Source organism: Prenolepis imparis, unplaced genomic scaffold (assembly GCF_030444845.1).
Source record: "Prenolepis imparis isolate NDT839.2.m4 unplaced genomic scaffold, iyPreImpa1.0 SCAF_5, whole genome shotgun sequence".
In the NCBI taxonomy this organism is placed as follows: Eukaryota; Metazoa; Arthropoda; class Insecta; order Hymenoptera; family Formicidae; genus Prenolepis; species Prenolepis imparis.
Window position 1 is genome coordinate 11,812,804 of NW_028141163.1, and position 17,949 is coordinate 11,830,752.

The 17,949-nt window shown below is 32.0% G+C and overlaps 4 protein-coding genes across 7 annotated transcripts; 2 read left to right on the forward strand and 2 right to left on the reverse strand.

The window, feature by feature from the left end:
* On the reverse strand, nucleotides 1–4,022 carry Tm9sf3 (transmembrane 9 superfamily protein member 3). Its single transcript, XM_083038019.1, has 10 exons — nucleotides 3,679–4,022; nucleotides 3,161–3,356; nucleotides 2,926–3,048; nucleotides 2,587–2,840; nucleotides 2,229–2,468; nucleotides 1,857–2,141; nucleotides 870–1,078; nucleotides 633–779; nucleotides 473–556; nucleotides 1–394 (listed from the first exon to the last, which is right to left on the reverse strand). The coding sequence occupies exons 1-10, from the start codon at nucleotides 3,763–3,765 to the stop codon at nucleotides 250–252; spliced, it is 1,770 nt and encodes a 589-aa protein (XP_082894145.1). The 5' UTR covers nucleotides 3,766–4,022; the 3' UTR covers nucleotides 1–249.
* Nucleotides 4,023–4,747: 725 nt separating this feature from the next.
* Nucleotides 4,748–11,988, forward strand: LOC145936652 (coiled-coil domain-containing protein 39-like). 3 transcript variants are annotated; one of them, XM_083039046.1, is made up of 13 exons: nucleotides 4,748–5,159; nucleotides 5,493–5,785; nucleotides 6,363–6,788; nucleotides 7,453–7,674; nucleotides 7,780–7,971; nucleotides 8,473–8,688; nucleotides 8,800–9,183; nucleotides 9,542–9,796; nucleotides 9,977–10,459; nucleotides 10,555–10,767; nucleotides 10,853–11,144; nucleotides 11,543–11,796; nucleotides 11,899–11,988. In XM_083039046.1, the coding sequence occupies exons 2-12, from the start codon at nucleotides 5,684–5,686 to the stop codon at nucleotides 11,656–11,658; spliced, it is 2,901 nt and encodes a 966-aa protein (XP_082895172.1). In that variant the 5' UTR covers nucleotides 4,748–5,159; nucleotides 5,493–5,683; the 3' UTR covers nucleotides 11,659–11,796; nucleotides 11,899–11,988. The 3 variants fall into 3 exon arrangements, with proteins under 3 accessions (XP_082895172.1, XP_082895170.1, XP_082895173.1); XM_083039044.1 differs by having other exon boundaries at nucleotides 4,748–5,132; XM_083039047.1 differs by having other exon boundaries at nucleotides 4,748–5,132; nucleotides 11,546–11,796.
* On the forward strand, nucleotides 11,905–15,862 carry LOC145936655 (S-formylglutathione hydrolase-like). 2 transcript variants are annotated; one of them, XM_083039056.1, is made up of 6 exons: nucleotides 11,905–11,988; nucleotides 12,495–12,565; nucleotides 12,751–13,128; nucleotides 13,211–13,436; nucleotides 13,620–13,797; nucleotides 15,578–15,862. In XM_083039056.1, the coding sequence occupies exons 2-6, from the start codon at nucleotides 12,495–12,497 to the stop codon at nucleotides 15,637–15,639; spliced, it is 915 nt and encodes a 304-aa protein (XP_082895182.1). In that variant the 5' UTR covers nucleotides 11,905–11,988; the 3' UTR covers nucleotides 15,640–15,862. The 2 variants fall into 2 exon arrangements, with proteins under 2 accessions (XP_082895182.1, XP_082895180.1); XM_083039054.1 differs by lacking the exon at nucleotides 11,905–11,988 and adding an exon at nucleotides 12,281–12,382.
* On the reverse strand, nucleotides 13,796–17,869 carry Rho-7 (rhomboid family intramembrane serine protease rho-7). The gene is made up of 8 exons (XM_083039053.1): nucleotides 17,681–17,869; nucleotides 16,324–16,507; nucleotides 15,898–15,999; nucleotides 15,653–15,818; nucleotides 15,015–15,235; nucleotides 14,763–14,864; nucleotides 14,524–14,621; nucleotides 13,796–14,278 (listed from the first exon to the last, which is right to left on the reverse strand). The coding sequence occupies exons 1-8, from the start codon at nucleotides 17,725–17,727 to the stop codon at nucleotides 14,182–14,184; spliced, it is 1,017 nt and encodes a 338-aa protein (XP_082895179.1). The 5' UTR covers nucleotides 17,728–17,869; the 3' UTR covers nucleotides 13,796–14,181.
* Between the last annotated feature and the right edge of the window lie 80 nt (nucleotides 17,870–17,949).

A 17,949-nucleotide genomic window follows, 5' to 3' on the forward strand; every position in this document is an offset into this window, starting at 1 on the left:
TTCGATAATGTCAATTTCATTAACTGAAGCGAATTAAAAACTGAAGTTTGACAAAAGAAAAAAAGATAGAAAAAGAATCGCATTCTCAAGTTATTTGATGGGCTGCTTCGGGACAGATGAAGAAGTGTGTGTACTTCATTTCGTCGAGAATCATCGTGAGCATCATACGCTGCACGGGAATCACATCGTTCGAATGACGATGTGAACGATAGTATACTATATATTCAGCGATGTATTCTTTTTTCTTTTTTAGTCTATCTTGACCGTGGAATATATCTTCCGGACGAATGCGTTAGTACCGATGTATCCGACTGTTCCGCACATGATACCCAGTGCCAAGCTGAACAACGCCATGTATCCGAAATAAAACGCCGTTTGGAAGAGACCGTACATTCTACCAAAATAAAATCGTCATTAAACGATTGCGAAGACTTTAATCGATGAGAAGTTGTAAAATGTTGTATCTACTCACTTGGTTTTGAAGAAAAAGTAGTAAAAGGAATAAATGTAGACATAACTGGCCGTCGAAGCCGCTGCAAGAAAACTCGTCCACTGCCTGCAAAAGATATCTGCATTGTACGCACAATATACATATATTTGGGAAAAGAGAAAAAAAGAAAGAAGATTCTTACCATCGATAGTCTTCGGCATTTAGCAAAAAATATGTACATACGATAGTGACGCACACAGTCACTATCATGAGAATAACGAATACTAATAACATAAAGCCGTAAACATAGTAAATCTTGTATGCCCAGAATGAGGTAAAAATAAAGTACCTGAAAATATCACAAGGTCAGCGAGAGAACTTAATTTAGACGAATAATTGAAGATATCAATATATATATATATATATAAAAAGAGCATACATTTCAATAAATATCGAACCAAAGGGTAAGATTCCGCCGAGCATTATGATCACCAAAGGTTCCATAAACCATTTCTTCTCGGGTATCGGTCGAGGCACCGCGTTCACACGACACGGAGCGTCCGGCGTTCCGGCAAGATTTCGCCCTAAAATCGTACCTACCAGTGTCAGTGGTAATATCACAAATATGCAGATACACGTCACTGCGACCTGCACACAAAATATAACTTTCTCTATAATCTAAATAAAATTTAAATTAATAATCTTGATTGTTTGTTTTGAAAATATATAAAAAAAATTAAAAATTTTCTGTTAATTTATTAAACCTTAAATTATTGAGTCTTAAAATCTTTCCTTTTTGTCTTATTAATTTTTATAAACTAAATTATTATTAGAATTATTATTAGAAATTATCATAAATAACCCAAAAATAAAAAATACATTTATTGAAATTAAAATAATTTTCCAATATAAATATAATGTAATCGTTAATATCATGCAATGTAATGTACCTCATATAAAAATAATTACTGAACAAATCAAATTAATTGATACAAAAATAAATAATATAGACACAAATCTAATAAATAAAAAGCAAATGTAGTAAATTCGTAAATTACACTTATTATTACACTTATTTATCCAAAAAAATAATTATATATTCTGCTAAAAAATTTATGTAAATTCTCCTCTAAATACTCAATATTAAACTCAGATTAACTTCGATTCATCTTCAATAAAAATCTATCTATTTAATTCACTAAAACATTTATAAAAAAATATTAAAAATAAAAGATAATAAAACCACTGCATACCCAAAAATATAATTAAAATTTTTTAAATCTACAAACAAATAACTTTCACTCATAATTATCAAAATAATTTTAAAAAATCTAATTTTATATGATAATATTTAAAAAACTGATCCTATATATATCAACGTAATGACTTGTGTATGTAAATTTATCGAATTTAATGATGAACGAACCATGGATCCGAAAGGTATCGCTCTGCTGGCGTGGTAATACATGGCGATAAAGTTGATGAAGAAAGCGGTGCCGCAGACCATGAGCGGCAACATGAAAGCGCTGAGGACCATCTGTTTAATCCACACGCGTCCGCCCATTCGTGCATATAATCCGCCGCCCGCGTAACCGTTGATGGGCGACGTGGCGGCGTACACAAATATCGCCGTCGACAGCATCGATCCGCGCTCTGTGTACAGCTCCCCCAGGATAGCGAAGATAATTACGCTCAGCACAACCACTGTGACCTGTATATAAACGATTGGATAAAGAGCTACTTGCAATTTTATATTCTTCTACCTGACAAGGTCCATAAAAGTGAAGTGAATACCCACCTGGTAGCCTGCACCTATAAGAGCTGAGAAGAGCATAGCGTGACTCGCAGGCCTGAAAACGTCTCCATGAACCTGTTTCCAGCCGTATTCGTCGCCCAAATCCCTCTCCATATCGTCCATCTCTTCGTCCCTGCTGTATCGGGCGTAATCCTTTCTCAAGGTGCGCATCAGAATCATTGACACGAGCCCGACGAGGAAGATCACCATCATGAAACTATTGAAGATACTAAACCAATGTATCTGAAAGAAATAATTCGTAATTTTTATATGAAGAGTATAACTTTGTCTTCTCTTTATAACTTTGTCTTTTCCATTATTTAAGGTAGTAAGAATCTCTGCTGTATTTAATAAGACTTACTCTATGCTGAAAGAAGTTGGGATCCAGATACTTATCGAATCTATCCTCAAATTTGATATTACTCTTCTTCCAATTGACTTCATAGCTGAAAGGTATACGTGCACCCTGCACCAGCTTCATCTTGTTTTCGCTGGTGAGATTAACATCTACTATCTGCTTACCATTGTATCCAATGTCAAATTTTTTATGCGTCCAGATATAATAGGAATCCGATACCGCAACCCCGTCATTGTTTTCCAATTCTCCTACAACACCTGCAATACAAGAGTTTCTTTCAAATGTCTAATTCTATTATCTCGATATATATCATATGTATAAAAGAAGAAATCTTTAAATTACCCCATATTGGCAAATCATCGATATACATTTGATACCAATACTGATTTTTTATTGCATATACAAATGCTTTCTGGCTTTCTTCATTCAGACTTATCTGGCAGTATTCTGTTTTCGAGATATCCTCTGAAATAAAAAAAAAGTTTAAAATTCTTAGGCATCCAAGGCATCTCTGATCGAATGCTGTTATGCAAACAGATTTTATACATTTATGTACTCTTTGTAAACACATCGTTACCTTTGAATTCGATATCTAAGCCACTGAACTTCAACTCGATGCCCTGTAGAGCCTCCGACAGGGTCTCGTGATAGTGATTAATGACATTCTTCGTGCCTGTACAAAAGGGTAGGGAGTAATAAGAGTACGTCTCCTGACGATTGTGATACGGCCCCACAGTGCTCATCCATAAGACAACCTCGTCGCCGTCCTCGTACTAGGAAACAGATAAGATCACAATAAAAATCCATAATCGTACAAATTGAGCCATGACCACATGATCCACATTCCACAAAGAAAGAAGAATAAAAGATACAACATGGCTAGTTGTAAGAAGTTTATATCGAGCTGGAATACTGATTGGTCAATTGGACATGGTATGGAGTAAGAACATGACATTTATAAGAGAAAAAGAGAGGGAGAAGTGGAATGCAGAAGAACATTTGGCGATGGTCTTCACTTTAACTGTCAAACACCAGGAAACGTCAAACACTCGAATGACAATCCGGACAACCGAAGGAGGAGAGATATATACTCACAACGTGATTATGCTCGTCGGCATGGACCAGCGAGGTGAGCAGAAGGCTAAACGCCAGAAAGTGGAGTAACAGTTGTTCCCGACGCATGTTTATTTATCTTCCGAACGGGGAAAAAGGCGCGCCGACCGGCCGGGCGCCCTTTTACGCGAACGCACAAACGTAGGATCCCACCAGCGTGACACGACGACGACGATGACGGGTGATAATCCCCATAGGATTTCGTAATATGTTACCGCGTTGCCGCTAGCAGAAACACCGGAGACGGACGGACACGTATTATGCGAGGATCCTGGAAAGGGTGCGATATATATCGGCTATGCACACCGTCGTCCATCGAGAGTGCGAGAGTTTTTACTCGTCGAGATGTCAAATGACGTTGCAGATAGCGCCGAGTCCCTAGGACCGCGGACCAATCAGCCGGCGAATCACCAGACAACAGGTTGTTTCTGATTGGCTGCCGCCATTGGTATAAAAATAAAAAATTAGAGATAGAGAAATAAAACTGGAAAAAGATTTTTACATCGCAAATAATCACAATAACTTCAAATTGTTATAAATATATTCTATATATTGTTATAAATATATTCTAAATTCGCGTTAATTTCCATTCGAGTCATCTTTTTATTGTTAGCAGCTCACTTCAGTAAATTATTTAACATCCAATGGAAGAGCTTGCTTTTTAGTAACTTTAACTAGCAATATTTTCAAATCTAAAAACGAAAGCTTTTTATTGGACATCGCGTACACACAAATTAAACGATTATAATAAGATTTGAACGCACACACTCAATTGATCAAAATGATTAACATATGTAGTTAAATAATAATATGCCAGCGCGCTAGCTGTGCCTGTGACGTGACGCCGTGACCGCAATCGTTCAAGTGACCTTACGCCGTCCCCTTCCACCGCGCCACATTCCATTCTCCGATTCTCCTTCTCCCCTCTCCGCTTCCCCCACTCCGCTCCCAGCACCCTCTCCCACTCCTCCCCCCCACTCTCGCGGTTCCCCTTCCCGCTTCCCCGGCTTCAGCCAAACCTGCGCGCCGCATGCCGCATTCCACAGCGTCGTCGTCATTCACGCAGCAAGATTCGAGCGAGAAGGTGCGCGCGCTGACGTTTGACCCGTTTGATCGAGAAAATAGTGACACGAAACGCTCCGTCCTTTTCTAAACGCGATCGCGATTATCGGAAAACAATTTACTATACGAATTAAGGAAATTTACGTCTCGTGATGTGGCAGAACTGTTAGTGAATTTCTGTGATATATAGTGCTAGTTCCGAATTATTTCACTTGAAATACCATCTACAATTCGCGTGACTATGCTTGTCGAGAAGCCGGGTGATGATTGGCCGGATGTTAGCGTCACGTGATCAAATTGGCGAATTGGTATCTTTATTTTTGGTCACGTGTCTCGTGACGTTTTTTGATTTTGACGCTAAAAATGAGTCGAGTGTGAGTATGAAAAGCCACCTAACATATGTGAGTTTTTTTTGTACAAGAATTATAAAAAGTTCGAGTTGGATATTTTATTTTATTTTCGTTTTTATAGAATAATTATTTTAAAGTAAAGTTTTTTAACTAAAAAGGTTTTTTATTTTAATGCAAGAAGAAAATAATACAACCTAACCTAATCTACATAATTCATTTTAATAATGTATAATTTTTTATATAATTAAAATATACATATTATTTTCAAAGACTTTTATTAATTAATCCATATATTGTTTTATTATTATATTATTAATATTATATATATTTTAATATTAATTATTTAATATTATTTAATGTTTTATTTTTATTTTCTTTTTTCAGAGCGATGACATTTTCTAGACAGATGAATATTCTAGTAAATTGGCGTATTTATTCTATTATATTGGCTATTCTGTCGGTTACTATAGTGACAGAATACAAATGTCTCTGTATCGAGCATGATATGTTATTATGACACTGTCAATGAATTGTTATGAATAATTAGCGAGATAGCAGCAACAATATTTTGATACATGGCGACCGAGGATATAGACGTGATCCTGAGCCAGCTGGGATGGCAGGATGGCTTTCGAATTCCTGTTGCTAATGAAGAGAACAAACGTCTGGAGGAAGAGGTAAAGATGTGACGGAGAATCTGAGACATTTTATATAATTTCCCTCGATTTTAATAATATTTTAGTAATATTTTAATAATATTTTAATAATAAAATAAATAAATTCAATTGCTATTCTTTTCTATTTGTTAGAATAGAATATTTCAGTTGTCCTTGGATAAAAGTGAAACACGATTATGAAATAATGATAAATCAATTTTGATTAACAAAGATTTTGTTAAAAAATAATTTTCTAAATTATTTTGTGTAATTAAAAATAAAAGGTATAGAAATTAAAGATTTTTATCATAACTAACGATTCTTATATTTATTATTTATAGAGCAAAGAATAATTATCGTATCTATCACTAATATCCTAAATGTTATTTATTATGATACTTAATTACATAAATAAAATAATATAGTAAACCAAAGAAATGAGATAAAAAAACAAGATTTTAAAAAATAGAAAAAAATATAGAAAATAATTACATTATGCACAGTAATGATTTAAATTGAATTAAATTATAAGATTAATTGAACAATAATTATATAAACACTGTAAAAACATTATAGACAATTGTATTATTTGTTACAGGTTGCTAGAAAGACTAAGCACAAGATCTCTCTAAATGCAAAGCTGGAGAGCTTTGAGGAACGGCTGAAGATGATAAAGAAACATGCCAGTGATATAGCCACGCGGCACGAATTCAATCAGAAGCTACTCGCAGAACATTCGGCTCAGATGGAGGCAGAGGATCATCTGTATCGGCTCAGCGGCAACACAGAGTCATCACTACGTCAAGAGGCGCGCGAACTTGAAAAGGAATGGGCAGATGTGAACCACAGAGTATTATATGTGGAAAAAGAACTACTGAAGACGACGAGAAATTTAGTTAAGGCGAAACAAACTGTCCATTTCGACGAGGATAATTTACGAAAATGTGAAGAAATGCTCGCGCAGAAGGCAGAGGATAATCACCTGATAGAGAGCTACATGAAGCAGGATGCACAGAAGTACAAGGTAATATAAGGGCATGATATATACATATCTAAGATAAAGATATCGAAAAGATAGCTATTAATACTCTTATATGTACTTGGATGGTAAAAGAAAAAGTATTGTGGAAAAATATTTTAGTTGATTTGATATAATATAGACACTTTACTTTAGTATGTTATTTATTTCTTATATCTTAGAAAGAGGAATAGTTGGGAATGAATCAGAGAGGTTAAAATCTTTTAGTTTAATTTAATATTAAAATCTTTTAATTAGAAACTTTTTTAAGTTTTAAATTTGTGTGATTTTCTTACTTTAGAGTTTTTAAATTCTTTCTCTCTTTCTTAATAAGTATATGTACATTTATATATTATATATTTATTTTTATATATTTATATATATATAATTTATATATTTATATACAATTATATTTATAAAAATATTTATATATTATAAATTTATTTTTAAGAGCTTTGAAATTTAAACTTATTTAGCACTTCTTATCTTAAAATGTTTGTATAATTAAGAAATACTACATATTTAGAAATTGACAAATTATAAAAGTATGATGTTTTTGATAAAACTAGAGTTTCATCAGTCAGATTTTTCTGTACAAAAGCTGAAAAATTCTAATTGCACAATTGTATAACAAAAGTAATACATAGTGCAAAGATTATTTTATTTTTAGGAATTAGAACAAAAACGTCAGAAACTTAGCGGAGAACTTGAAACTTATCGCCAAGCTATTGTTAAGGCCGTTGACGAGGTACAAGAGATGGAAATCGTCCTGGATCGTACAACAAAATTGTATATGGAAGCATTAAAAGAACGCAGGCAGATGATAAATCAATGGACGCAAAGTGTCAATGTTCTGCGACAGAGGGACAATGATATACAGAATAGCCTAAAGGTATCTATGAGCACAATTTCCTTTTTCAAAAATTTCTGCGTAGAATATAGAAGATATCAGATTTATATATATATATATATATATATACATATATATAAATCGTAGGAAATCGAAACATTGCGTGAAATCGATAGAGAGAAGAAGAGCAATCTCGAGGAAGTGGAGCAATTTTTGAAAGACCAAATTGTAAATAATAAGCAGTTGGAGGAGCAGATTAAACAATCGGAGAAGGAACTTGTCACGAATCGAGAAGAACAGCGTAAAATTACAGAAGAGATCAATATTTACGCCATCGAGGTGAGAAGACAAAAGAAATTCATATATTATATTTTTTATAAACTTTTCATAAATATATATATATATATATATATAAATACATACATATATATATATATATATAAATTATATTATAAGTGGTATATGTAAGAAAATTTTCGCTCTATAAGCTTTGTAGCTCTGTAACTCTATAAGCTTTGTAGCTCTGTAACTCTTTAGCTCTTTCTTTTTTTCGCTCTTTGCTCTTTCTTTTTTGCTTTACAGTGCTACAGAGCTTATAGAGATACAGCGTAAAGAGCTTAAAGAGCATTTTTATAGAATAGACCCATAAATTATAATATATAATTAAAATATATTATAACTTATATATATATATATATAAATTATATCATAAATAATTATAATATATATATTTTTTTAGTTTTATTTAATTATTACATTAATCATTACATTAATAAACTGCTTCATTATTTTGGCCTATCTTTATAATTGGACAATAATTGTTAATAATCATCGAGGCAGGTTCATACCCAGAGAAAATTAGTAGGGGATCTGGCACGTCGTATACAACAAATCCGAGCTAATGCGAAACGCAAAAAGATTGAGATCGAGAACAAATGTATCAAAGTGGACAATTGTAAGAAACGGATCGATGATCTAATGTCGACTTTAGAGGAGATCGAGAGCCAGAAGTTGAACGTTGAAGAGAGAACGAAATGCTTGGAAAAGATGATCGAAGTATGTATATATGTTGCAAAAAGAGATTGACCCGAAAAATCAAAAGAAGGATAATTGAGATATTTAATATAGCGATGTGTATAATAATTTATTACAATTTATTACTTTTAGCATGATGAGAAACGAAAATCCGTGATTGTCAAGGAATTGAATCGGCTGCAAGTCGCGATTTTAAGTGCAACGAAAAGAATTGTAAAAATAGAGAGCGACAGAAGGACGATGCAGGTAGAGACTCAGGGCGAGCACAAGAAGATTGATCTGCTTGCTGGGTTACTTGCGAAGGAGAAGAAACTTTTAAATGAGAGAAAGGAGGCTCTCTATCGAGTGGAATTCAATCTGCAAAAGTGCGAGATGAAACTCGAGCGAATTAGGGGATACGAGCGAGATAAGAGCGAAGCTGAGAAGAAGCAGACGAAAATTGAGGAGCTGCAAGCTGTACTGAACGAGAGAACAGCCACCTCTAAATTGCTGCAAAATCAGATCGCTACTTTAGAGGTGAACAATTTCATTTACATACATTTTTTTATGATAAAAAAAAGTATTGTGGAAAAATATTTTGATTGATATAATAAATGGACACTCTTTACTAACGTATTTTATTTCTTTTATTAGAAGAAATAATTGGGAATTAGAATTGCCAAAATCTTTTAATTAGAAACTTTTTTAAGTTTTAAACTTGTGTGATTTTTATAAATTTATATGGCATTTTTATAAATTTATAACACATACGAAATTAATTCAAAATTAATTTTTAAAAAAGTACAAAATATGTCAAAACCTAGTTGAAGAAAATTTAGTGTTGAGTAAAATTTAATCACACAAAGAGAATGTTTTTCTTATTTTTTTCTCTTAGCATGACATGAGGAAAATATCTAGTTGCCTGTCGAACGAGAACGACGAACTCGAACGGCTACGAAGCAAGAAGCAGGATCTACTGTTGCTGCTGGATGGAGGCGAGAAACGATTGAAAATCGCGCAATCCCAGAACGAGGAGAGACAAGTGGAGGAAAATATAATGCGTCTTCGAGTGTCGCAGCTCGAGGGAATGACATTGAACGTGAGCGATAAAGTTTACGATTTAGAAAAGTACCGTCTTCATCTCGAAGCGGTAAGTCCTCATTTCATTATTTTATTAAAATTTATATTATTAATATATGATTAGAAGAACGTTGATCTAAAAACAGAAGATTTTGTTAACTTGAATCAATGTATATTTGCGAAATCAAGCCATTGATATTAGCGATGGGATTAAATATTTCTTCAATGACATATTGATTTTTTTCTTCAGGCGCTTAAAGAACGCGCGGCGGAAATTGCGGCGCAGAAGGAGGCGCTCGTCGTGCAAAAGAGGATCGCCAACAATGAGTGCTCGGAGCTGCGGACAGCTATCACCGAAAGAAAGAGCAGGATACGTCAGCTGCAAGCGCGATACGACAGCGGTCTCGCCACGTTGGGGTCTACCCCGGACGGGTTGCCGATGAACACTGCGTACGTGAAGATACAAAGCGCCCAGGAACGATATCTATTGCGGGAACGAGGCGACAAGCTGGACGAGGCCATCGGACGAACCGAGCAGGAGATACGCAGCATGGAGAACACGTTACGCGTGGTGAACGTGTGTAACGACAAGTACAGGGACAATATAACCGCGGTAGATCAAGACGCACCCGAGTGGATGGAACAGAGGAGACTCGACGAGCAGATGCGCGATGCCCGGCAAAAGTTGCACCAGAAGCAAGAGCAGTTGCAACAATTGTTCGATAAATTGCAGGTATTTCGCGTTTACTTATCGTGTTGTAGGAGCTTTCTTCTCCAATTCATCAAGAAACTATGTATAAATAATTAATACGCAATTCTGTTGGACAGAAAGCAGAGAATGATTACACTCAATTGCTGGATGATATCGAGAAGACGAAGGAGGAGGAGGAAAATAAGCAACGATACTTGTCGGGTATCGAGAAACAGATGGCGGAGCAAGAAGGAAAGATATCTAGGGCTGATAAGAGCCTTCGTAAAGCACAGAAGGATATACAAAACCTGTATGTTCTTAAGGGAGACGATATCGTACTTTTACAGCAGGTAAGAGGTTGACAGTTGGAAGAAAAAATCTGCCGACAGATAAATTGCATTCCTTGACGATTCCGTCTCGAATTTCGCTTTTCAGAAAGAGGCGGAACTGCGCGAACTTCAAGAACAGAACGCTCTAGCTCTGCAAGATATCGCGGAGTTCACGATTCGTCATGTGGAAGCTGAGGCGTACGTGAAAAAATTACTCATTGCCAAAAATATTGAGCTGCCGTGCTTTCCACCGTCGACCAGATCAGCCATGAGTCCATGTGGGAGTTCTGTAGGCTCGTTGGATCAGCCTCCGAAGAGCACGAGTCGCACGAGTGTCTTTCCATCGTCGAGAGAGAGTATCGGCAGTATAGTTAAGATAGAACCCCAATTCGAGAAACGTACGTAAATTAAGAATATCATTTAAATATCTTTATCTGTTTCTGTTTTTAAAGTTTTTAATTTTTTTAAACATGTATTTAAAAAAACATAATATATTTAATATATTTAAATAATATATTTAATTATATATATATATTTAAAAAAATTTTTTTAAGCATAATGTATATAGAGCCTTCAAACTTTTTAATGTTAAATATAATCTATTAAAAAATTTTTTGAAATTTTTATATTATCAAATTCTGTTTTATATTATCAAATTATTTGATTGTGATAACAAAGATATTTTTTTTTATTCTGAATTTTAAGTAATTTTTTAAATGTTTTGTTCTTTGATTTTTTGATAATTAATTTTTATAATTTATTTATATAATTACTAATTTTTATAATTTTATTTCAGCAGCAAGTAACATTTTAAGGAAGAATGCAAAGCAGGAATTATGTCCCGCAAAAATTGCTTTGTCAAAGCGATCTTCCAGCATACAAGAGAAGCAACAATTAGTAAAAAAATCGTGATGATGGTACTGTTGATATAAAATAATTAGGATTGTGCAATATAGAAGAATTAATCCATGCAATTTTTATGCAATAAAAAGAAAAGCATAAAGCTTTTTTTGTTATTTCTAATTAAAAAAAAAGGATGAATTATATCAAGTAAGTTGCATTACATTAAATGTATGGTACATGTTATATAAACGCATATGCACATAAAAATCTGAAAGATCAAAGTCTAAAGTAACGTTTTTTATATTGAAGATATATTGCATCTCCAGCTCTTTCTCTCTCGCGAATTTGCGAGCATTTTGGACGAAGCTACAAGTATCATCTGCATATTTCGGATATAAAGTACGTGAAAAAGTTTTCAAAGAGATTAGAAAATACTATAAGAGGAAAGTTTATTAAAAATTAAAAAAAAACTTTATATATTTATCTTCTTACTCCGTTTATGTAAATAATTTTAATCAAACTTGTTTCAAATATATGTGCATACTAAATTTTGATAATATTGCTAAAATCTTTTTCTATAAAAATTCGATTATATTATATAAAGAGATAAGGTTATATAATTATACATATAATAAAATAAAGTTTATAACAAAATTTTCTATAAAATATTGGCGAATTATCTGTTAACCTTCATATATGACCTAATCTAACCTTCGTGTATAACCTATTCTAACCTCAATACATATAATCTAACACTTATTTCTTTATCCTCCCACATCCTTAAATCTAAAACGTAAACATTTTTATAATTCACTAAAAATATTTCAGTAGCAAATAACATATTTGTATAATCTAGGAATATTCAAGAATATATTGTTTATTGAAGATTTAACAATAATTTTCAGATGTCCGAGTTAACACAAGTCCAAAGTAATAAAATTTTTGGAGGATGGCAAAAAGTGTATTCACACAACAGGTAAAATATACGACTTATGTAAAAACTGTAGTATATTATTATAAATAATATATATTTTATAATATAGTATATTAATTATTACAAGTAATTAACAAATAATATATGTAAATTACAAGAAATAATGAAGTTTATTCCTGCAAAATACTTCCCACTCATTGAAATATGTTACTGTAATTATTCAACAGCACAGAATTAGGATGCAAGATGAAATTTGCTGTCTATCTGCCACCCCAGGCCGAAGAGGGTCCTGTACCAGTTATTTACTGGTTGTCTGGTCTCAGTTGTACCGAGGCTAATTTCAGTGAAAAAGCTGGAGCTCAGAAACATGCTGCAAATTATGGGGTACTTCTTGTTATACCCGATACAAGTCCAAGAGGACTGAATATTCCTGGGGAGGATGATAGTTATGATTTTGGCAGTGGTGCAGGTTTCTATGTGGATGCAACGTGCAAACCGTGGAAGAAAAATTACAGGATGTACAGCTATATTACCAAAGAATTGCCGGCTTTGATCAACAAAGAATTTCCAACTTTATCAGACAGGCAGTCCATAATGGGCCATAGGTATAAAACACAATATAATAATTTATTGCAGAATATTTTTGAATATAAGTTTTTCAAGTATCCTTTTTTTTTTCTTGTTTAGTATGGGTGGACATGGCGCTTTAATATGTGCTCTTAAAAACCCTGGACAATACAGAGCAGTTTCAGCCTTCGCACCTATAAGTAATCCAATTTTGTGTCCATGGGGAAAGAAGGCTTTCTCAGGATATCTGGGAAAACCGGAAGATAATGTTGCATGGAAAGAATGGGATGCTACAGAACTAGCAAAAAAATATAACGGTCCACCTTTGGATATTTTAATCGATCAGGTTTGATATTAAAATTACATATTTATATTTATAGTCTTAATTTATATCTTATTTCCTTAGTCATTTAAATAATTTCAAAATTTTTTCAGTCTTATTTGATGATATTTATATATATTCTCGTATATATTATTTATGTTTCATAAGAAAAATCTCACACTACAATAAAAGTTTGAACATTTACAGGGCAAAGAGGATCAGTTCCTGAAACAAGGTCAGCTATTACCTGAGAATTTACTAAATGCTGCCAAGGATAATGGGATAGCACTTATTCTCAGATCTCAAGACGGTTATGATCATAGCTATTACTTTATAGCTACATTTATCGAGGATCACTTCAAGCATCACATAAAATATCTTAAAAGTTAGGTATGTTCCATATTTACTCCATTGTTATAAAAACATTGAATTTTTGAGATATTGCGATCTATATTACACTTTTTTACAAGAGATTTATGATTGTGAATTAAAATGATACTAAACTTTCTCTAAGAAAAGAATTAAAAGAACTTAAATTCGCATTTTTCTATGAAAATTTTGCACTCATAATTATTTTGATATAATTTCTACATCTTACTGCTTTTTTGAGGATTGATAAAATTAATTTTATCATGTAAAAACGGAATATAAATAAAAATATATAATGCATATCTAAATTTTTCGGCAAATTTGTTCTTACGAGATAATAAAAATTTTACAATTTATGCATAGAATATAGTATAAATAAAAATGTAGAGTAGGGAAAATATCATTGTGATTTTCGAGGTTCTCGGAATCTATGCCAGAAGGTCAAAAGTGGTTCTCGCTTCTGCCAGATGTTGGCATTACCCCAAGCTTGCCAGAATCTGCAATTAAAAAAAAAGAAATTATAATGCAATTTATATTTGGCAAAGATTAAAATTTTTATTAAAAAATTATCTAGCATTGCATAAATTTATGAAATAATTGTATATTTGCATAATATCCTCCATTTTTAATTCTTCTTTTTTTTTTTAAAGAAATATACCAAAATATATGTGTAATAATGCAATATTTTATAAGTAATTTAACATAATTTAACACAAGAATTATATTACATGACTGAACTTACATTCCGAATAGTGCACCACCTAAATGCGCAGCATGATCAAAATATTTCCATCCTAAGGTGCAACCAATAGCATCCAAAGTTATTATTCCTTTGATTGCCTAAGTAAAAAATATTACAAAAATAATGCAACTAGAAAAATATATAATATAATATCACGATATAATAATACTATTTTTATATTTATGTCAAATCAAAATTTTATCAAAATTTCTATATATATAAAGAGTGAGGATACATACCATACCAGCTGTAAACGTGAACATAGGAAGAAAAATGATACTGAGTTTTATGTCGGGATATTGTATACAGATAAATCCAAGAACGCCCATAATTGCTCCTGACTGAAATAGAAAAATACTTGTCAGACAAAGCTTATTTATATAATAGAAGACATAAAAGAAGAAATATTCTTTAAAGCATGAAACTTGTACTTTCAAAAATAATTGAGAATTTTCGGAATATAAAGTTTTTTTTAAAATAAAGCTGCTCACCGCTCCTAAAGAAAGGCCTGGCAGGCCAAACATAGTTTTGTACACGTGACTAGCAAAACTGGCTATCACTCCACTCGACAAATACAAAGCTAAAAATTGCTCCTTCCCCAATGCTGTCACAGCTATCGTGCTGAAGCTGTGCAACACATACATGTTTGCAGCCAGATGGAATATGGAATAATGCGAGAAAGTGGATAATACCATAGGCCAGTATGTCGCACCTGAAGCAAGAATTATTTCAATCAATATTTGTAAAAAGAAAAAGATAAAGTTGCAAGTTTTTGCTTTTACATCAAAATGTTTGTGAAACAACATCGGAATGAAGTTCAGTCATGTAACATAATTCTTAAATTATGTTAAATCATTTATAAAATTTGTATATTGCACTATTATATATTTTGATATATTTCTTCTTAAAAAAAGAATAAAAGAATGGAGGATATTATGCAAATACACAATTATTTCATAAATTTATGCAATGCTAGATAATTTTTTAATAGAAATTTTAATCTTTGCCAAATAGTATAAATTGCATTCTTTTTTTTTTTTTTTTTTAATTGCAGATTCTGACAAGTTTGGGGTAATGCTAGCATCTGGCAGAAGCGAGAAAATGTTTGTGAAATGATAATATCACTTACTGGAGGCAGGATTGGCGCAAAAGTAGCGTACCATCAACTTTTGCATTGCCGGCACTCGCCAAGCTAAGAATATGACCACATTTACAAAACATATAGGCACAAACATTTTCTGTCCTTCCGTTAAGTTTCTCCACCATGTCTCCATTTCGCCCCTCCATCCTGTTCGCTGACCAATATATTATAGTATATACAATTAAAAAATATGAAAAATCACCTGCTGATATATTTCTTTAACTAATACGTACATTAATTCGAAACTGTCTGTAACGATGAATTATTCTGTACGTCTGGCTTCTGATACGCTCATATTCCCAAATTGCAGCACCAACTATAGAGGCACTGCTAAACTGTAATAAAACACAAAAATGTCTAAAATTAAAAAAATTTTTTAAATTATTTATTTCAAAGTACTTAAAAAAGAGACCTATCATAGATATTAATAGCGATCAAATTCTATTTCCAATATCATTAGTAACAGTTTTGAAATAAGAATATAAAAATAAGAGAATAGTATTTTTATATATTTTTTTCTGTTATTGCTAAACTTAAGTCGTTTTATTTTTTCTCACACATAAGTGGAATAGATGAGATGTATATACTGTGTTAAAACTACAAAACTTATTATTTGATTCCACAAAGAAAATGAATAGCTTTGTAAATTATTCGTTTACCATGATAGTGAAACCAAGGTGTTTCCATAGTCTCGCAGGTTGTATAGTTCCAGATTCGACATGAACATTTGGAAAAGGGAACTCTGACTGTTTGAGAGAAATTTGTGACCTCCTTAGGCTTCTTATTTGCCTATATTGTGGTGTTTGCAATTTGGGTCTGCAGCATTGCACAGTCGTGAAGAAACTGCAATTTCATAAATATATTTGGAGATTTTATGTAGCACATATATATATATATATATATATATATATATATATATTCTAGCTGTAGTAAATAAGCCATAAATATATTTAAGCTGTAGTAAATAATTATTTGTAATGTATGATGTAATTAGAATAATTCTTAATTGTGCATCTAAATACTTCTGGTAGTAGATCTGAAGCATTTTACAACAAAGATTTTATCACTTTGAATAACAAAGTTGGTATGAGCAATCAGTTATAAATTGTCAGCTGACTTGTGTCACTGATAAAGAAAAATTGTAATAGTAATATAAACACATTAAGTATTTATATAGATCAGAATGTATCATGCTATGATGCATATTGCAGTAAAAATAAGCATTTCAAGTATTTTTGTAATTTATAACTTAAAAAAAAAAAGAATCTGAGTGAAACAATATATATATTTTAAATTTCTACCAAAATGTATTCAGATATACAATTAAAAATCATCTTATACAGGGTGCTTTATATAGATTTTTTCAAATTATATAAATTTATATAAATTATATATAATATTATATAAATTTATATAAATTATATATAATATTATATAAATTTATATAAATTATATATAATATTATATAAATTTATATAATATTAATATTATATAATTATATATCATATAAATTAATATAAATTTTTTAATAAAGAATGAGTCGCAAATACACTGTATTGACAGTGAAAAAATGAGATGTCATTTCTGGAAATTTTTAAAAAGAAAAATACTTATTTTTTGATAAGAAATACAGTAATAGCTAGTAATAGCAGTTTGTATATTCTATATACTATATAAGTCACTCTCTATATAATAATATAGATGTAAGAAATCAATATTTTATTGTATAAAAGGATTAATATTATTGAAAAAAAATTATAAGTTACCAAAATTTTAATTTCACAAAATTAAACATTGTAACGTAATCTGTCAATTGTCTTACAGGAAATTGTCCATATTTTTTATAGAGAACAATAAATTAGTAATCTTAAATTAAATAATTTTAAAATAAAGTATAGAAAATTATAGATTATTATTTTGAAAAAAATAAGAAATTTATAAAATAAAGAATGCGCACGAAAGAGTAATGTCATATGTGCTAGGGAGAGACAGACAGATTACGAAAATCCTTCGCACCGTTTATTCGCCATATCGCCCAGATGTAAAAGTGTCCTGGCTGTCATACTGGAATTTTTCACGCACGTCTGTCAAAAAAATAGCAAAAATTCCATATGCTTTGTATATACATCAAATGAAAGGAAAATTTAGTTTGCACGAGATAACCTCTAAACGTGCCAGAGATCCAAAATGACGTCATTCCCCCCCTTTTCGTGATGTCACGTGATCTAGGGAAGTTTTAGAGAAATTTTGTTTTAGGGAAGTTTTTTGAGGACCTAGGGAATTTC

Excerpts from the sequence above, each read along its gene's own strand:
- Tm9sf3 (XM_083038019.1), bottom strand. The coding sequence starts at position 3,765 with ATGCGTCGGGAACAACTGTTACTCCACTTTCTGGCGTTTAGCCTTCTG. Across the intron at positions 3,357-3,678 it reads CCGACGAGCATAATCACGTT|TACGAGGACGGCGACGAGGT; the intron begins GTGAGTATATAT and ends TCTGTTTCCTAG. Across the intron at positions 3,049-3,160 it reads CTTAGATATCGAATTCAAAG|AGGATATCTCGAAAACAGAA; the intron begins GTAACGATGTGT and ends TTTTTATTTCAG.
- LOC145936652 (XM_083039046.1), top strand. The coding sequence starts at position 5,684 with ATGGCGACCGAGGATATAGACGTGATCCTGAGCCAGCTGGGATGGCAG. Across the intron at positions 9,184-9,541 it reads ATCAGATCGCTACTTTAGAG|CATGACATGAGGAAAATATC; the intron begins GTGAACAATTTC and ends TTTTTCTCTTAG. Across the intron at positions 11,145-11,542 it reads AGAACCCCAATTCGAGAAAC|CAGCAAGTAACATTTTAAGG; the intron begins GTACGTAAATTA and ends ATTTTATTTCAG.
- LOC145936655 (XM_083039056.1), top strand. The coding sequence starts at position 12,495 with ATGTCCGAGTTAACACAAGTCCAAAGTAATAAAATTTTTGGAGGATGG. Across the intron at positions 13,437-13,619 it reads TGGATATTTTAATCGATCAG|GGCAAAGAGGATCAGTTCCT; the intron begins GTTTGATATTAA and ends GAACATTTACAG. Across the intron at positions 13,798-15,577 it reads TCACATAAAATATCTTAAAA|ATTCTGACAAGTTTGGGGTA; the intron begins GTTAGGTATGTT and ends TTTTAATTGCAG.
- Rho-7 (XM_083039053.1), bottom strand. The coding sequence starts at position 17,727 with ATGACAGCCAGGACACTTTTACATCTGGGCGATATGGCGAATAAACG. Across the intron at positions 16,000-16,323 it reads ACCTTGGTTTCACTATCATG|TTTAGCAGTGCCTCTATAGT; the intron begins GTAAACGAATAA and ends GTTTTATTACAG. Across the intron at positions 14,622-14,762 it reads TCACGTTTACAGCTGGTATG|GCAATCAAAGGAATAATAAC; the intron begins GTATGTATCCTC and ends TTTTTTACTTAG.